The sequence below is a fragment of the Ailuropoda melanoleuca genome, chromosome 2 (assembly GCF_002007445.2).
Source record: "Ailuropoda melanoleuca isolate Jingjing chromosome 2, ASM200744v2, whole genome shotgun sequence".
Classification (NCBI taxonomy): domain Eukaryota; kingdom Metazoa; phylum Chordata; class Mammalia; order Carnivora; family Ursidae; genus Ailuropoda; species Ailuropoda melanoleuca.
The window spans coordinates 100118223-100137550 of record NC_048219.1 but is presented as its reverse complement, the minus strand read 5'-3'; the positions used below and the strand labels follow the sequence as shown (position 1 = coordinate 100137550).

General features: G+C 54.9%; 1 protein-coding gene across 6 annotated transcripts in view; it reads right to left on the bottom strand.

Annotated features, from left to right (window-relative positions):
* The window catches only part of SCTR (secretin receptor), a 72290-nt gene that overhangs the window by 26978 nt on the left and 25984 nt on the right, over positions 1-19328 (bottom strand). For 4 of the 6 annotated variants that reach the window (XM_034654407.1, XM_034654408.1, XM_034654412.1 and 1 more), the window contains exons 3-5: positions 8401-8508; positions 2099-2202; positions 1803-1967 (exon numbers count right to left, since the gene is read on the bottom strand). In XM_034654407.1, the coding sequence (XP_034510298.1) occupies positions 1803-1967; positions 2099-2202; positions 8401-8508 (377 nt within the window). The remainder of the gene's footprint in view (positions 1-1802; positions 1968-2098; positions 2203-8400; positions 8509-19328) is intronic. The other 2 variants (XM_034654409.1, XM_034654411.1) reach the window with 1 other exon arrangement.

Genomic DNA, 19328 nt, shown 5'->3' with positions numbered 1-19328 from the left:
ACAATCAGAGACAGGAGGATTCAAATCTCAGAGTAGAAAACAAAGCTTGTGGACCAGCATCTAGGCAACAGTAAATCACACAGCCTGGAAACCTTCCTTCCTTTCTTTTCTTTCTTTCTTTCTTCTTTCTTTCTTTCTTTCTTTTTTTTTTTTTTTTAAGATTTTATGTATTTACTTGACAGAGATAGAGACAGCCAGCGAGAGAGGGAGCAGGGGGAGTGGGAGAGGAAGAAGCAGGCTCACAGTGGAGGAGCCTGATGTGGGGCTCGATCCCATAACGCCAGGATCACGCCCTGAGCCGAAGGCAGACGCTTAACCGCTGTGCCACCCAGGCGCCCCTGGAAACCTTTCTGATCTTAGGGATTGTAATTTTTAAATTTTTTATGTGAGCTGACACCAAAGTAGGTCTCCTTCCCACTATTTTTGGCCAATTCATATTCTGAGTTAAGTCCACACTTTGCATTTACCTTTGTTAAATTTCAGCTCCTTGTTTTGGGATTTTACAGTTTCAACCTTGGATGAATATCATGGTTAAGGTCCTGGGCTCTGTCCTTCCCCAGCTGATGTGTCTAAGCCAACAGTGTCTCTGATGTGGTTTCAATAGACGTAACTCACAAAACCAAACTCTCCTTGGGATCCTCAATAATTCTTAAGAGTATAAAAAGTTCCCAAGGCCAAAAGGTTTGAGAACCACTGGCCAAGGCCAATCCTGTACCCCATCCCTCTGCCAGGGATGGTTCGGGGGAGGGGGAAGGCTCAAGTCACTTTGGGCCAGTGAGTTGTGAGCACAAGCTTGCTGGGGTTTGGGTGAAGGTTTCTTGCTTTTGGGAAGAAGCCATATGAAGTCAGGCTGTCCCTCCTCCTAGACAAGCAGGCACGGGGGAGTCTGTGGCTGTCATCACCAATGGAAGTCATCCTACATCGAGAGAGGTGGCAGCCTCGAGAAGAAGCCCACAGGATAGCAGGAGGAGAAATGGAAAGAACCCAGTCCTTTCGCAGTTTGTTAGTGCTGCTTTATGAAAGAGTTCTGAAGCCTGTTCTCTGCACCCCCAGTTACATGAGCCACGTCTGTTTATTAGGCAAGTTGGAAATTTCTGGTCCTTGCAGCCCGAGCATCCTTTCGAACCTCTGTGCTGCCACCCACCATAAGAACGTTCTCTCTTAATTTTATGGATTTTGCCATGTGATCACATGAACTTCCTGTCCTCATATAAGTCAGTGATAGAAATGGTCACCTGCAGGAGTCAGAGCCCATCCACTCCTCCAAAACCATCTGTGCCCACTGACCAATCCTTGCTGGGTCTCGTTATTAAAACACCCTGCTCTGGGGTGCCTGGGTGGCTCAGCCATTAAGTGTCTGCCATTGGCTCAGGTCATGATCCCAGGGTCCTGGGATCCATGAGCCCCACATCGGGCTCCCTGCTCCGCGGGGGGCCTGCCTCTCCCTCTCCCACTCCCCCTGCTTGTGTTCCCTTTCTCACTGGCTGTCTCTCTCTCTCTGTCAAATAAACAAATAAAATCTTCAAAAATAAATAAAATAAAATAAAGTACCCTGCTCTGGCCGGACCTGAAGACCTCATGTGTGTCCCCCAGCTGGGTGACAAGCCCCAGGAGGGAAGAAACTTGAGTCTCCAACTTGGTCCCCCTTCTCAACACTTCCCCAGATTACTTCGTTTGGTTCCCTTGGCAAGTCTGTGAGGTCAGAACCATGATCAGCCCTATTTGCCTGATGGAGAAACTGAGGCACAGAGAAATTAAGTCCTCCCACCCCCACCAAGGTCACAGTCAGGGTTCAGACTCACCAGCCTGGCTCCAGGCATGTAGCCACCACGGTGCTTCTCTTTCGCTTTCATGACTAAGTCACCCCCAGTCTCGTGGCGACAGAGGGCAGCTCTCACTGTGCCCGGGTCCTCAGAGCACCCCCTCCGGGCTGACACACCAGGGCAGTGAGGCAGGCCCCCTGAACCCTGGATGATAAGTCAGGTGGGGTGGGTGACAGGAGCAGCTCCCGGTCCCCTGATCTTGACCTGGGGCTGGCTCTACTCCGTCTTCTCACCCAGTAGACCCCCAGCCCAGAAAGAGGGGCAGACAGGCTTACCCGCTTCTCATTGGATGAGTCGTTCACGTTAACCCCACAGGCCAGGTCAGCCCGGGGGAAGGTTTCCGACCAGCCGTCCTGTGTGCAGTTTCGAAACATGGAACCTGTGGGGGCCAAGCATCCTGCAGGTGAGCAGTGGGGACCGGGGACAGATGGCCTGGGGTCCTGAACCCTCAGCCACACCTTAGGGGCAGCCTGCCACTTCCCTGTCACTCGCTCCAGCTCCCTTCCTCTGAACCACACAGTCAGCTCCCAATTGGCCCAGCCGATCCTTGAAGAATACGTTAATGGTCAGTAAAAACGGGCGGGAAAGGGACACCTGGGTGGCTCAGTTGGTTAAGCGTCTCCCTTCAGCCCAGGTCATGGCCTCAGGGTCCTGGGATCGAGCCCTGCTTCAGGCTCTCCACTCAGCGGGGAGCCTGCTTCTCCCTCTCCCTCTGTGATCTCTCTCACTTTCGCTGTCCCTTAAGTAAATAAATAAAAATCTTAGGAAAAAAAAAAAAGAAGTGGCGGGAAAGGAACGTAGGGAGGTAGCCCTAGAACGGCCAAAGATGCAGACGTGTGTGCACAGGTGAGAGAGAGACAGACCTGAGGACCCCGAGGCCTCGGTCTAGGAAGCAGGCCGGCTCTGAACTAATACCCCGCTCAGCCTCCAAGCACTACTTTCCTTCCTCTTGGGGTCCCATGGCCTCGCCCACCCCCACGTCCCTCTGTGCCAGACACAGGCCTCCACAGACAGGGGGCCGGTGTTGCACACATCACAGAACCCTACGGTCCCAGCAGCTCTCCTCCACTGGACCCCACGCCCCTGCAGAGCTTCCGGTCACTGCTCCCCAGCCCGGCTGGCTGTCCCCAGGCCCAGCCCCACTCCAGGGGTCTCTCAGGCCCCGTGGCACTATGGCTTCACCCCGGGTCTGTCCACTGCCACACCACTCCACCCCCCACCTTTCCTTCCTGGGCTCCAATCTCAGCATCAAGTTCCCTGGCACTCCAGGGGGGACTTCCCCTGCCCATCCTCCACCCCCCACTGGCTGAGGTGCCACTTCTGGCTTTTTGAGGGTTTTCCCGAAACAGGGGCTGCTCCCTGACCCCCTGGGTGTTCACAGGAGATAAATATAAACCTTCGCGCTGGTAGGACACCAGGACTCTTTCAAGGGATTACAGTGTCCCATATGATGCCAAATGTCGTGCGGAAGGACAGCAGTCCCGAGCAATTTTGATTGTACACCCCCAACCAAAAAACCACTGATGTCACTCTCGGAGGATCGTGTATTTGCTCCATTACAAAGTCCTGTGCTCTACCGTGATAATACCTGGGGATTACTATGTCCAGACACTGCTCTAAGCAACCCCTCTAACCCTAACAAGGCTATGAACCAGGCAGTTACTTTTAGAGGAAAACATATTATAACATGTAAATACCGCATCCGCTTTACAGTTGGGGAAACTGAGGCACACTGCCGTTAAATAATCTGCTTAAGATCACAGCACAGGAAATGGAAGAAATGGGATTTGAACCCTGGGGTCTCGGACCCTCACTCTCAGCCACACACTACGTACTGATCCCCTTTCTTTCTCCTGCTTATCCTGATCCCAGGTCCCGCTGCCATTTAATGGCTGGGTTCCCCAAGAACCTGGCATGGTTGGCGAGGAACCGGCCATTCCCATAGTGAAATGTCCTCAGGCTCCCGGTGCCACTGCCGCACCAAGGAAGTTCTGTTTCAAATCTCACTTGAGTACCTGAAAAGCACCACCAGAGCAGCCAGCGGCACTGTGGTCCGGTTTCCAGGGGGGCACTGTGGTCTGGTTTCCAGGGGGCAGCCCCTTCCGGAGAGGAAGGAGTTCACAGTCCTCTGGCCACACGCCCGCCTGCCCGTTTGTGTGCATTCGCCTCTAGCACAAGGGCAAGGTCAAGTCCCACGCCCCTCGCACAGGGGTGGCTGGCTTCCCCACCTCCCTTAGCAGCGATGAGCTCCCCAGGGCTCCGTGCCTACCCAGAGCCCTAGCGCCTCCGTTTGCTGGCTGGTGGGCTAGAAAAGCAACTGAGTGGAGATCAGGACCCCGCTGTAAACTCTTCTGTAAAGGAACAGGGAGTCTGCCCACAAGGAGATTTTAGAACAGGAACCCGAAGACTGGGGAAGGGGAGCTGCCGCCAAGAAGGAAATCTTAGGAAGCCCCCCCAGGAGGAGTCCGCAGCCTGCCTGGCCCAGCAGCATCCTTTACTCCAGGCAGCAGAGGAGGGCCAAGTGCTGGCCCCAGGATCTGACTGCGGAGGGTGTGGCAGGGGCTCAGGGAACAGCCCTGGAGTTAGGAGCTCTGACACTCCCTCTGCTCTAATTTGTACCCTCTCCAGCGGCCTTAGCCACCCCAGCTGGGCCTCGCATGCTCCTCTCAGACAGGCCTCGGGTCTGGACCACTGGTCCACAGCATTCAGGGTTAAACAGGTTCTGCTGAACTCGAGGGAGAACTGTGGCTGGCATTTCTAGAACCAGCCACTAGGCTAATTCCCAGATTTTGATCCAATCCTCACAGCGCTCCGTGAGGGAGATCCTGCTAGCTGATTTTCCAGATAAGAAAACCAAGGCCCATGATTGGGCAACAGGGCCCAACCAGGATGTCACCCTTCTCTGTGCCTCCCTCCCACCTGGCCCTCTCCCTGTGGTCCCAAGGCAGCTTCTAGCCCCAGGAGATCTCCGCCTTCCGGATCGAGATATGCCCGGCCCCTGAAGGCTCCTGAGACCTGGAGCACAGGTTTCCAAGTAGCCGGATCTGATTGGGAAACCCAGCCCTGCCTCTTGGTCATCTGGGTGTGAGCTTACGTACATCACTTCTCTGTGCCCAGTGACAAGAACCACCCACGCTGCGGGACCGAGCAGGGAACACGACAGCACCAGGAAGTGCCCAGCGAACACCACAGGGTGAATCCCTCCTCCTCTCAGCCTTTCCTTCGTGGGGCTCGGAGGCATGGAATTCAGGAGGGGGTGCAAGATTTCTACAGTTAAGTCAAGGGAGCTAGGGTGTCAGACGGGAAAGCAGGGCAGTCCCATTTCGGCTTGGTTGGATGGGAAGTTGAATCAAGAGAACACAAACTCCCGGGAGCCCGGAACCGGTTATCAGCCAGGGTGTCCCTAGCTGCCCATTTGGGGGCCTTTCCTCACTGACCCGGTGGGATTCCCCGGACAGATGCGGCATGTGGTCCAGGCCACGCGCCCGGTGTGCTAACAAGGCGGTGCCCTGTGCTGACTGGGCTCTTGGCAGAACCGCAGAGGGGACGAGGGCTGGCTCTCTCTGGAGTCCCGTCAACCCCACCCACTTCCCCTGCGGTTAATTCCTAATGGGACAGGGGTCCTTCCTTACCCGGGTTCAGGTCCATGTACACCTCGAGGGCCTCTGAAGGTACAGTCAGTACTTTCGTGCGTAAACATGTGCAGTTTGGGGAAGAGCCAGTCCAAAGCTTTTCTCCAGTTCTCAAAAGGCTCCAGGACCCTCATCAGGTTAGGACTCTCTGCTGTGTTAAGGCTCCAATCCCAAGATAGAAGGGCAAGGCCAAGGCCTGACCCTGCCTGGGAAGTGTGTTTTCTAGCAAGGAACTCTGGAAGACCAGTGCCCCATTAAGAATCAAAGGAATGCATCCTGGAGGGAACGTTCTAGACCTTGGCACGCACAGAAAAATATCTGGGGGCACATTCCAGCCTGCAGTTTCTCCAGTCACATGCATGACCATCCTGTGTGGGCCCGTGTAGTGGGTGCCCTGGGAAATAATTAATTTATTATTATTGTTTTCTTCTCTCAAAAGGAAGGGTCGGTGCAAAACACCAGACAGTCCTCGCCAGGCACTCCTCCCTGGGTTGGGCTGGAATCCTGTGAGATATCACTGAGGGGAGCCCTCCTTCCCGAGAGGAGACCAGGGGGCTGGGATCTTTGGGGAAGCAAAAGGTTACCGGTAGGTAGGAAGATGGTTCTTGGTAGCTGAGGCCGGACTGGTCCTGACCCGTGCTCCTGGACTGGCTGGGCACCCGGGCTGGTGCCCGGGCTGGGTATGAACAGAGTGGCCCTTGGGCGTGGCGGGGGGGGGNCCCCCAAAAAAGCCGTAAGCGCTAGCCAGCAGGGCCCCCCAGTGGACTGGTAGACGGGTGGCTCCTGCAGCCCCACAGCGACACCATGTGGCATAAAGAAGAAACTGCAGCAGAGGTAGGCGTACCACCCCAGCCTTCTCGCCCACAGCGTGTAGACCTGGAACTGCACCCCTGGGTGAACTCCGGGGGTTCTTGAGCAATTAAAGGGTTGCGGATCCTCAAAAAGGAGGTAGTAGGCTACTAGTTAATGAGGTATGCAGGCGTTCTAGCAATTGATTGGGATGGTTTTGGCCAGGAGCATGTCTCTGCCTGGCCCCTCTGCAGAAAGGTAGGAGATGGGGGAGGCCGAGGCCCTACACTCTGGGCTGCGAAGGGAAGGCTGGGAAAGGGGGGGAGCTTCAAGTCCCTCCAACAGAAGAGCTTGGTCAACAAGGGAGGAGCACTGGACCGGGAGTCCAGGATCTGGTCCTGGCCTTGCACCTGACCAGCCTGTTGCTGCAGGTCAACCATGTGTGGATTAATTTCATGTGTCGGGAGCTCCGTGGACCCCAGACATAGACACAGAAGGGTCACGCTGGGAGAAAAAGACTGTTGGTAAGTTTGCTGGCACATGTGTGCAGGCGTGTGTTGGAGCGGGAGGCAAGAAGGGAGAAGAGAGGAAAAGAAAGGACAAAGGAAGATTTTAAAAATTCATTTCCAAGCACAGCCTTATAGACGGGTCCTATTTATTCCCCCCTTTTTCCAGATGAGAAAATCAAGGCTGAGAATGAGTAACTTGGGCTCTCAGGCCTCGGAGATGGACAGCTGGCTGGACCACACTCTCGCAAGTCCCTTGCAGGTCAGTGTCGCCACATGACTGAGTTCTGGCAGAGGCAACGTGGGTGAAGCGGGATCGTATTCAGGCCTGGTGGTAATCAGGAGCACCCGGTTTGGACTTCAGGGGGGCAGGCACTGCACGTACGAAGGCACGTCTGTGCATCTGTCTGTTTCAGCAGTAGGCATTATCCAAGCAGTAAGTGGAGGAGGGGGACTCAGACCTGTCTCCCTGGTCCCCTGCAGTTCCTGTATGCTGGGCATCAAGGAGGCTGGGCGGGACAGTGTGCTCCCCAGATCTGGGTGTGTGTGTGTGTGTGTGTGTGCATGCACATGCGTACTAGAGAATTATGGAGTGAGGAATTTACGCTCCTTTCCCACACTGCATGGTCTTGGCTTCCTCATTGGTCATCCTTTCCTTACCTGGCTTTGGGTTGCTGGTGGGTTTTAGTATAAAGTCATTGTTTCTGGTTTGCTCTTGTGAAGGGCCTCATTGGCCAGTGTTTTCTGTCCCACATAGACAAGGGGAGAGGGCAGCAGAGCCAGGTCAGGCTTTAGACTTTAAATGACCTCATGGAGGACAGGGGCCAAAGACCATGAAACTACCTTGCCTCTACCCAGCATCACCCCCCCCCCCACATAAGGCTGTAGTCCCACCTTGATCCTGGCATCAAGGACAGGGCACTGGTTTTGAAGTCGGAGAAATCTGGGTTTGAATCTTAGTTTCTTTATTTTCTAGCCGTGCACCTTAGGCAAAGTGCTAAACCCCTCTTAACTCCCTGTTATTTTTGCTCTTTCCAGGGTCAAGTGGAGGAGACAAGGTCTGTGACTGGCAGGGGAGTTGTGATGGTTAAAATAAGCCTGTGTTTTTATAAAATGCCTGGCAGGTGGGGTTTTAGCCCATGTTAGTCCCTGAACATCCCATCTGAGACAGTCTCCCCACCTCCCTGCCTCAAATTAAGAAAATCCTTGTAAACTGCAATTTTCCTCAGGCAAGAGATCACCCAGGACACAAGGGGCTTTGAGGGAGGGCATAGTTTATTAGCAGGCCCTGGCAGAATGGACATACAGAAAGTAAGTGTTCTGGAAAGCTAGGTTGTGCCACCGTGAGACCCAGACCCAGGGGCTGGAGCAAGGGGTCTGGTTGCTAAGGGGACAGGAACATGGAAGGAAGTGGGGGCGCCCACATGGGGATGTGGGACAGAGAGAAGCAAGCCCAGTCTCCTTTATCACTTCTTAGTACATTGCCTCCTGGCCCACACCCCCAAACAAGGGCTCCAGTCCCCAACAAGGACCACCTCCCACCGTGCCGTTCACCACTTGTCCCCAGAGGTTCTTCGGCCCCCAGGCCAAGGCCCCACCCAGAGGGCCACCCACTGCCTCGAAGCCAAGACCCACGGGCTGAGTGGTTACCGTTTCTACCGGTGAGTATCTGCAGGAACTGGGGGCACCCCACTTCCACAGTCAGTCCCAGCGCGGAGGAGGGCCAGCAGCTCATGTTGTCCCAGAGCCCCTCGCAACCTGCCAAGACGATCAGCAGCATTAGACAGGGAGCAAGCGCGGGCCAAGGGCCCCCCACTGCCTGTCACCACTCCCAACACTCCGGCCTGCTAGGAGTTCCCATTAGGCATTGACTCTTCGAGATCAGGAACCCGTGGTGTCTAATGTGCCCTTTTATTTTTGGGGCCTCCGACTCTGCCGTCTACACAGTAAGCACTCGTGTTGAAGGCCTGAAGGAAGGAGAGAACACACTTATCTCGTATAAGCCTCACCAGGGCGGGTCTGGATTTCTCTAGAGCAGAAGACAGAGCACCTCTTGGCCTCAGCTCGCATTAGACCCCACGGCAGGGGGCCTCCAGCCTGGCTACACAGTGTATCCATCTAGGGAGCTTTATTATTATTTTTTAAAAAGATTTCATGTATTTATTTGTCAGAGAGAGCACCGGCAGGGAGAGCGGCAGGTGGAGGGAGCAGTCTTCCCGCAGCGCCAGGAGCCGGATGCGGGACAAGACCTGAGCTGAAGGCAGCCTTTCCCCGACTGAGCCGCCCAGGTGCCCCCGTCCGGGGAGCTTTAATAGCATACAGAACTGGGCCCTCCACCCAGCGACCCTGATTTAATTGGTGTCGGGAGGGGCCCAGGCATGCTACTGTGTTAAAACAGGCTCTCAGGCCATTCCCGGCGTGGATCCGTTGGCAACGGGCTTTGGTCTGAGCGCTGACTTCTGAATTCCATGTTAAGGTCCTGGCCTTCTAGTCCTCTGCCTGTCAGCTCTGGTTTGGTGCTACTGGGAGTCCGTCACCCTGTTCTTTCACACATATGAGCTCATCGAACCCATGGCAGTGCTCCAAGGCACCTGGCCCTGTCCTTGTTTTATGGATGAAGCAATAACACAGAGAAGAGAAGCGGGTTCCTGGAGTCGCACAGCCGGGAAATGCAGGGGCTGGAAAGTAGCTGTCCAGCCACACTGCTTGGTGCCACCTGCCAGGCTCCACCCACCTGCCCTGTCTCCTTGGGCACCAACCCCAGCTTCCAAGAGCCTTCCACATAGAGCTGGAGAGGGGCCAGGAGGTGGCAGGGAGGCAGGGTGTGGCGCTGGCCCAGGAGGGAAAGAGGAAGGATGTAGAGAGCTGGGCTGAAGGCAGGTGGGGCTCTCCTCTTGCAGGGGGTTCAGGATGGGGGAAGAGAGGAAGCGGGAAGTTGGAATGCCCGGCTGGGGGCTCTGGAGGCAGAGGTGCCCCGAGTGACAGACAGACTGTGCCCGTAGGAATGAGACAGAGCTTAGACACAGAGGCAAGGCTTGGATGGGGCTTGCACAGCACAGTGGAAGCATCCTGGGACTCAAGACCAAGGTCTGTGTCACTAGAGGAATGTGGGTGATGAGCAAGCCCTTGGATGTCCCTGAACCTTCACCCCAACTCTCACAGTGAGCCCTGAAAGAGGAGGGGCTGGAGCTGTCCGTCTGAGCTCCCCCCAGAGCACCCAGGCACGGTTCTACCACGGTCCAGGCAACTGGGCACCCATTTTCCAGCCTGGATGCTGCTCGCCAGACCTAAGCAGGGCCTCCCAGAGCTTGCAGGCTCCCGGTGACTCTGGTCTCCCCAGATGCCCCTGGGACGGCGACACTGTGCTGGGAAGGCCCGTAACAGATGACCCATTGTGTCTGTCTACTTGAGCTATTCCAGCAGCTGGAGCCTGGTGGATGAGGCTGACCCATGTCCTTTCTCCTTCCGCAGAAGTCTTATGACAGCAGGGTGCCTCATTTACAAGGAGCAGCTGGGGCACTTCCCAGCTGTGGAAGAATTCATGGGCCTCTTTCCTCACTTTGGGAGAAATGAACTCAGGGCCGGGCCTGGCCAGGTCAGCCAGGGCATGGGCCCAGTGCTCCTGCCCCTGAGGCTGGACAGCTGCCGTCCAGCTGGCCAGACGGATGGGGAGGGTGCCAGGGCATCTGGCAGGCTTCCTGACCTGGGTCATGTCAGGCTGGGCCCACGGGGACACTGCCCTGGGGCTGGCAGAAGGCGGCAGAGGAGGGGCTGGATGTAAGAGGGGAGCAGGCTTCCCTCAGGGAGAGTGGGGTTCTCCGACAGCCGGTTCACAGGGCCACACTCCCTCCCGCTGCTGCATCGGGAACAGACCTAGTGCTCCCAGTGCGAGGAGACCATCCCCAGCAGCACGCTTGTCTAGCTGGGACGTGGCTGAATGCTTTTAATTTTAATAGTTACACATTTTTCAAAAAAGAGAATTTAATATGTAGGAAGCAGTATAGGTTGAGCATATCACATCTGTGAGTTTATAGCTACTAGTGTTTAGAAGGAAGCTAAGTTGGGGCGCCTGGGTGGCACAGCGGTTAAGCGTCTGCCTTCGGCTCAGGGCGTGATCCCGGCATTCCGGGATCGAGCCCCACATCAGGCTCCTCCGCTATGAGCCTGCTTCTTCCTCTCCCACTCCCCCTGCTTGTGTTCCCTCTCTCGCTGGCTGTCTCTCTCTGTCTAATAAATAAAATAAATAAATCTTTAAAAAAAAAAGAAGGAAGCTAAGTTGAAAACTAAAAGTTGAAGAAAAGGGAACCCTCAGGGCACCCGGGGGCTCAGTCCGTAAAGCATCCAACTCTTGATTGCGGCTCAGGTCATGATCTCAGGGTCCAGAGATCAAGCCCTGCGTCGGGTTCCACACTCAGTGCGGAGTCCGCCTGAGATTCTCTCTCCCTCTGCCCCCCCCCCGCCGCCGCTCATATTGTCTGTCTCTCTTTCTCTGAAAAAATTAAATAAATCTTAAAAAAAGGGTGGGTACACTGTTGGTGGGAATGCAAACTGGGGCAGCCACCATGGAACACAGTACGGACGCTCCTCAAAAAATAAAAATAGAACTACGATGTGATCCAGCAATCCCACTTCTGGGTATGTACCAAAAGGAAATGAAATCGGGACCTCAAAGAGATCTCTGCACTCCCTTACCCACTGCAACATCGTTCACAATAGCCAAGGTGTGGAAACAGCCTACTGTCCATCGAACAATGAACCGATAAGGAGGATTACAATGTGATACTACTCAGCCTTAACAAAGAAAGAAATCCTGCCCCTTGTGACAACATGGATAAACCTGGAGGACACTAGGCTAAATGGGCTAAGTCAGACATAGAAAGATAAATGCTACGTGATCTCACTCCCATGTGGGATGTGAAAGACTCAAACTCATCAGACAGTAGAACGGTCACCAGGGGCTGGGGTTGGTGGGGGGGGGAATGGGGAGAGGCTGGCCAAAGGGCACAAAGCTGCAGTTATGAAGGAGGAATAAGTCTAAGATCTAATGTGCAGCAGGATGAAGAAAAAGTCAATTGATTTAAAGAGAAAACATTCAGGCGATCAGCACAGGTGGGGCGCGGGGCTGGAGGGACTGTCTCCAGGGCAGCTGGGTGGTTCCGCGTGGCTCCTGGCTGCTTGCAGGGACCCCCTTTGCACTGTTCAGGGTGAGCGGAGGGCCTCAGAACCCACTTCCCACCAGGCTCCCGCACTGAGTACGGGGAAGGCCTGTGCCGATGGGGCAGGGATGGGAGGAGGGGGGGCGTCCTGGCACCAGCCTCCTTCTGGGGCTCTGGCGGGAAAGGGACAAAGCTCCGAACTCGGGTCACTGTGGGTTCCTGGTAGGTTTAGCTCCTGAGCCCCAGAGCTCGCTGCCTGAGTTGGGGGTGAAGGGGTATCCAATGAGATAAGGGATGGAGGAGTTTTGTAAATGGGGCTCCTGGTAACTGCGCCAGTAGGGAGGGCTCACCGCCTCCAGAAAGGCAGGGCTGAAATGCATACAGAGCAGCCGCTGCGTGGGCAAGCAGAGCACAGGGCAGAGTGAGGGGCAGCTCTCCACCATCCCTGATGGGCACCGTCGCCACTGACTGCCTGGCGGGAGGGCGGGGATGGAAGCCTGGGGATGTTTAAGTGCGGAGACAAGAGAAGACAATGTTGGACCACAAATGCCATCTGGGGGTGCCTGCTGAGTGCCCGTGGCTGCAGAGGACAGGATGGCATCCTAACTATTGGACCCAAATCTGGCTTGCACGTGCCCTTTACCTCATGGGCCTCAGTGTCCTCATCTACAAAATGGGCATAGTAACATCGCCCAGGATTTTGATGAGGACTAAATAAATGATTCGTGTGTGCGGGAGAATATTTTCTCATCTGTTAATCTCCATTCTTCTCCCCCCTCCCCGCCTTTTTTTTTTTTTTGTCTCTCCTCCTCAGCCTACTGGTTCATGTTCTCACAGGTGGGCAGAAAAACTTAGAATCTTCCTGGCTTGGGTTTCCAGAGGCTGTGCGGGGGGCAGGGGGTGGGGGACGGGGACAGGGACAATAATTCTGGTGTAAACAAAATGCTTGGGAGAAAACAGAAAAGGAGCAAGACTTCTCTCAGACTGGAGAGACAAGGAAGTAGAGTAATGAGCAGGACGTACGAGGTTCCAGAAAGAGGCATGAGTACCTGCTGCCCAGCCAGCCCTGGACAGTGGGGTAACCCAGGGGAGAAACGGCTGCAGGACCTGTCTAGACGGGCAGGACCACAGACAGCCTCAGAGAGCCCATGCCTCCCCGCGAAGCGCAGAAGCTCATGGGCTCCCCCAGCTACCACAGTGCCACGTGAGTCTCTGACAGCCTGGGCAAGTGGTGGGGAAGATGCAGAAAATACCAAGACTTAGGTTCCTCCATCCCAGGAGAGAGGAGTCAGAGCGAAAGGTACAGAAAACTGAGAAAGTTCTGTTTTTGCCCACTGGGGTTGATGGACAAAGATCGGTCTCCTTTACACTCATGAAGCCCCTGGCACTGGGCCAGGCCCCGAGCAAAGGCTCAGTGACATCTGCTCCTCTGTCCTGCAGTCCTGCTGTCCTGCGCCACCCCCTGTCCCCATAGAGATGTGGCCCCAGAGGCAGGTCTGGCGATGGAGCGGGGGCTGGAATACAGGTGAAGGAGAACGGAGAGGGCAGGACAGGGCCTGGGACATCTCTGCATCCCCACCCAGCCTGGGGCCTGGCACACAGCCAGCCCTCTGCCAACTGCGTCTGCCCTGCGTCCACCCACGGAGAAGCATCCATCTTCCAGTCTTTGATTTATTTATAAATGAGCTCAGATGGCCTGAGGATAACCTGGGAGTATTTCCGGAGCCACATGTCAAACTGCAGGTCCAAGCCAGGCCTCCAGGGCCATACGGGGTTGGGCAGTGGGTCCTTCATCCCTCCAAGCCCCCTGCAGACCCCCCACTGCTCACTGTGCCGGCTAGCAGAGGTCTCCAGGGAACCGAGTTCCCCCTCGCCTTGCCCTTCTGGTCCTCCCCTAGCTTCCACTTCTGTCAGTGTTGACCCTCTCCTCCTAGCTAGCTAGAGCTCCCACACCCATCTCCCAGCTGCCTCCTGCCCCTGTGCGCCGCCATTCACCTGTCTCCTCCCCGAGACCCCTCAGGAGTTCAGGGGCTCCCGCAGCTGTCTGCTCCCTGGTTTCACCCTGTCTCCCTTTGCTTTTCTCAGCTACCCCGGGCCCATCCCTCAGCCATCCAAGGGGCAAGCTGGTGAGGTTTCCTGGGCTTTGCTAATGAGCTGATCTACGGCATTTTGGTCAAGAAAGGCGTTCCCCTCCTGGTGACGGCTGGACCACACACAGAAGTGGTCAGGATGGGGTCAAGGGAACTGACGTCCCATGTGGCAAAGACATTTCAAAGCACAGCACGGGGGGGGGCAGCTAAACAGTCTGGGGGGCAGGGTTCTCTTTAAACCATGAAGCACAAGCCGTTCCACGGAATAAACTGTGTTGGGAGTAGTGAGCTCCCCACCACTAGAAGTATTCAAGCGGAGAGGGGCACGGAATTAGCAGGCTGGGAAATACTTCACACGTTGCATGGAGGCTGTGGAAGTTAGGAGGAAGGACCTTTCGAGCCTGAGCCTGAAGGCTGCTTTCCCTGAGTGTGCTGAGCCCTTCCCCTCCCAGGCCCTGGGCAAACTGTACCCCCCACCCACAGAATCCCCCTCACCCACCCCAATAGCTCTTCCTCACCTGGCCTAAAGCTCCTCATTTCATGCCATTTCTCACTTTAATTAAAGATTAATTGGCATCAACAGTCTGTCTTTTGTTTTCTGATTTCTTTTTTTTTTTTCAGGTTTTATTTGTCAGAAAGAGAGACAGAGCGAGCACAAGCAGGGGGAGTGGCAGACTCCCCACTGAGCAGGGATCCTGATGTGGGGCTCGATTCCAGGCCCCTGGGATCATGACCTGAGCCAAAGGCAGACACTTAGGCGACTGACTGAGCCACCCAGGCGTCCCTTTTTTGTTTTCTTTCTGATTTCTAATTTTTAAATCCCTTCTTGGGAGGGTGCGGATATCAGTCATTCACAGCTCAGTCGGGGTTGCAAACTACAAAATCCTCAGGATTTAGAGTCAAAAGATGTGGGCTGAGAGTCCTGTTTCAGCTCTGGGCGATCCTGAGCCTTTCGGAGCTTCTCTTTTCCTCCTCTGTGAACTGGGGTTAATGATGGTACTTACTATACAGGTTAAAAACAAAACAAAACAAAAAGTCTGAAAAAAGTATACAAACATAAGCTACTTGTTCCTGAAAAATGAGCCAAGATCCTTGTGCCCAGGAAAGAAGAGGGGAGGTGAGCTGGGGGCAGGGAAGGGTGGGCGTGTCAAGGGCTGGGGGCGGAGCCCCAGGGGAATCCAGAAAAGGAGCTGGGACCGTTTGCTAGAAAAAATTGCGTGGAAACGTCTGAAATACTGGTGCAGGCTACAACGTGAATGAACTTCAAAAACACGCTTAGTGGAAGAAAGCAGATACAGAAAGTCACCTACAGTAGGATTCTTTGTAGAAATCCAGGGTCAGCAAACCCATAGAGACAGAAAGCAGATTCGTGGTCAGGGGAGGGGGGCAGTGAGGAGGGATTAGTTACTGGGTATGGGGTTTTCTTTTGGGACAATGAAAATGCTTTGGAACTGGAGGGGTGCTAGCTGCACAGTGTTGGAATGTCCTGAAAGCCATTGAATTGTTCACTCCTCGATGGTTCAGTGACTATGTGAATCTCACCTCATTCGCCCCGTCCCCCTTCACCCCCACCCCTCCCGCCAAAAGAAGTCAGCCTGTCCCCTCCTGCCCATGTTCTTCAGGACTGGGAAGCCAGCTAGTAGAGACAAGAAAAGAAGGGGCATGGTGTGTCCCCACTTTGAAGGTAAGAATACTAAGGTCCAGAGAAGATTAGTGTCTTGCTCAAGGTCACACAGCCCATAAGATACGAGGAACGCACGTGCCTTTGTGATTGCTGAGCCCACACCTTTCCTGCCACCACACCGACTCTCTGGAACATTCTTCCCTATGGAGAGCCAAAGCCCTTCCACCAGGCAGCTCTGAGGGGGTATCAGCTTCTGTAAACAGAGCAATAAATAGCCCGGTAGAGCAGTCCACACAGCTATTAGGGTGACCCTGAAACGTTCCCACAAAATGCTGGGAAGGCCTTGGCCACCTAACCCGGAATAGCTGAAGAGTTAATTTTTTATTTGTGATAAGTGTGCTGGGCTCAGTGACAGCTCCGTGAGTGGCATTTCCTGTGACTGGTCTGGCGATCAAACATTAACCTCCTCCCCCAGGAGGACTGGGCAGCTTAACCATTAACCCCGTGCCCCCAACTGAGAGTCCTGCCAGCCCCTCCTGCTTCAGGCGCCAGGACAGATCCTCGTGGGCCCGTAGGCCCGGGTGGCTGGGGGACCGGGGCCATCTGGAGAGCAGGGCCCGGACCGGCATGCAGGCAGCCTAGCCCCAGCCCTCCGCCGGCCTGGTTCTGATGGGGACAGCCACGCCAATGGCTCACACCCTTTGCTGTTTCTCCTCTCCCTCCATCTCTGAGGGAGTCGTCCCCTCCTCGGCCACACATTCATTCCAGACTCTGAGATGGGTGTTCTGTTCTGTGTTCTCGACCTCTCAGCAGAGAAAGCCTACAGACTTTTCCAGCACTCCAGGTGCTCAGGTATCCTCTGTCTTGAGGGCTTTTAAACTAGGCTTTCAAAGCAACAGATTCCCCTTTCCCAAAATAGCATTGCAGAAGGCCAACATGCCAAACAGATCCAAGAGGCCAAGTCCTGTGTGTTGATGGGAGGGAGAGAGGTGGCGGCAGGAGCCTGGCCACCTTCTCACTCACCTGCCCGCACCTTGCCAAATGTTCTTAAATACTGCAAATCCAGTACCGTCCTTTTCCCACCTAAGGAGAGCGAGGTCCAGAAGACGGGGTGTGCTCAGGGCCTTCCCCATGTCTCCCCCAGGGAGTTAGAGGCAGGACCAGGGCAGGAGTCCCTCGTGAACTTTCTCAGACCTGGAGGCACAATGAGGACCACGTGGGAGCCTTAAGGAAAAAGGATGACCAGACCTGCTTCAGATCAGTCAACACAGAACCTGGGTGTGGGCATGTTCACGACCACCCCAAGCTCTGTGAATGGGAGGTCGGCATCCATAGGGTGCCTGGCTAGTGGTTCATGGATAGACGAGCCTCCCAGGGCAGGGCTGAGAGTGCAGGTGGACAGAGGGCCCAAGCAGAGCCTACCCATCCATGGCAGAGGCCAACTAAACCAGAGCTGCGGGCATTCAGGAAATTGTTCCCGGAAGAGCCAAAAAGGCAGAATCATTGGCAGAGTGAGGAAGATGGAAGAGTGTTGTAGCAGAGGGATCAGCATGTGCAAAGGCCTGGAGGCACAGAGAAACCGACATCATCATGAAACTGTAAGCAATTTGGTTGAGCCAAAGGGAAATGGTTGGGAGGAAGGCATGGATAAGGGCCAAGTCAGGCGCTGGAACTCACCCTGGAATCACTGAAGAGCAATGGGACATTTCAAACACATCGATGCTCATTCTTAAAATAAGCGTGCCTTACTTCTCAGTAGGAGCTGAAGTTCACCGTATCTCTGCCAGAGGCTTGGCATTCTAGGCCTTCTCTGTCAGGACTGAATGAAAGGCCCATGCCCTGTCACTGGAATTTTAGGCATTCATGTGGGGGACATGCAGGCAGAGGCCAGTGCCAACTCTGCAGCGCCCGGGGCTGGCCTTGTGGGTACCTCATCTTCCGCTGTTCCAGACAGAGTATGTAGGGTAGCAGGAGGGCTCAGGAAATCAGGAGGCTCAGGCTCAGTGGCGCCCCCCAGTGAGCACCGCAAGACCGTAGTCTGCCTCCTTACAAGCAGCTTTCACAGCCAGCAGAGAGCAAGGTCATCCTGTCCCCATCCCTCATGCAGAGGATGGACGAATCAGTTAAAGCACGTTGCAACATCCAGACTGCTTGGCCCCCGCTGCCCACCACTCCCCGATTTTCCTCCTGCCTCTGGCTGCTCCTGACGATGTATGCGGGGGATCTCGAGGCCAGCTTCCCCTGCCTCACCTTGTGTGGCCTCAGCCCCTTTGTCACCCAGCCCTGACCCCTCCTCGGTAGTCTCAGCTCTGCATGGCTGACACTCACCTCCTGATCTTTGTCTCTCCTCCCCCAGAATACCTGGGCTTCCTTCGCCCCCATCTTCCTATTGCTCAGGTGGGACACTTGGGGGTCATCCTGGACCCGCCCTCTCTAGGCCTGTCTTCCATGTGTCTGCTCCTTTCCACCTCCAACCCCTCTCAGGAGCAGATCTTGCTCATATCGCCTTGGTCTTTACCTTTTCTGCACACACCAACCTCATTTTCAAATTGCTACCCCCCCAATCCTGTTGTCTGAAGGCTTTCTCCAGCCACTGGAGCCCACTTTCCCCCTAAGTACAGCAAGCTGGTAGTGCAGGGGAATCAGTGCTCCCTCTCTAGAAGCAGCCCAGGTTCTGACTGATGGGGAATTGGTGGGTAAATATCCCAGCTCGTCTGCCCCTCCGAGGCTTGTGTCCTGGGCTGGCCCCTAATGCCGCCAGCCGGCCCCAGCACGCACAGCCAGTTAGCACTATTTGACAGCGTTCGGATTCCTTGCCCTGTTGGGAAGGCACTACACCCCTTCCTTACCCTGTTCTCCCCTGTCCCTCAGTATCCAGCGGGGTGGCAAACGCTGCCAACTTGACCCCCTGGGGAAAAGATGGAAAACGTCTTCAGTTGAGCAGTGGTCTCTAAGTATCTGTTAAGGTTCTAGCTGTCCTGAATGCAAAAAATAGAGAACGAAATGAAAAGAATGCCTTTGCTCACAGTGATAATGCCATGTTCAGGGGCCTCCTTCCCTTCTCTGTCTCAGCTCCCCCACACTCCTACTGGTGGTTCCCGGGATAGCTGCCAAAGTAGCTACTTGCATTTGAATCCTCTTCCCAGCACCTGCTTCCGGAGACCTGCTAGTCCAGGTAACCATTATCCATTGCCAGGACCACTAGCTCTCCAGGGGGTGTCTCAGAGTGTCCTCCTGCCCTTCTCCAACCCACCTTCCATGCTGCAGCAAAGGTGATCTTTGCATAATGCAGAGATCTCATCGGTCCCCTCTCGAGACTCTCCAGGCTTTCCATTGCTCATAAGCTCAGGATGAAAGCCCTCTACGTGGCCAACGCGCTCGTGTGTGCCGTGGCCCTGCTGCCTCTCGAGCTCATTTTGTAACAAGCTCGCTCTCATCCCTAGGCTGTGTTCTGGCCCTCGGCCTTCTTCCCACCACAGGTGTGCTCCGCCATTCCCCCAGCCAGAGTGTTCTTTCTCCTTTTTTTTGCATAAGAAAGATGACTCATCCTTAGGTCTGGGCTCAAACATGGCTTCCCAGGGTCGCAGACCAGGTCGGGGTCCCTCACTGATACTTACACAGAGCCGCACACTACACTCAACTCATCTCCTTCCCATTTTACAATAATTTGTGATTATTTGATCAACGTCTCCCTCATCAGCCAGTCAT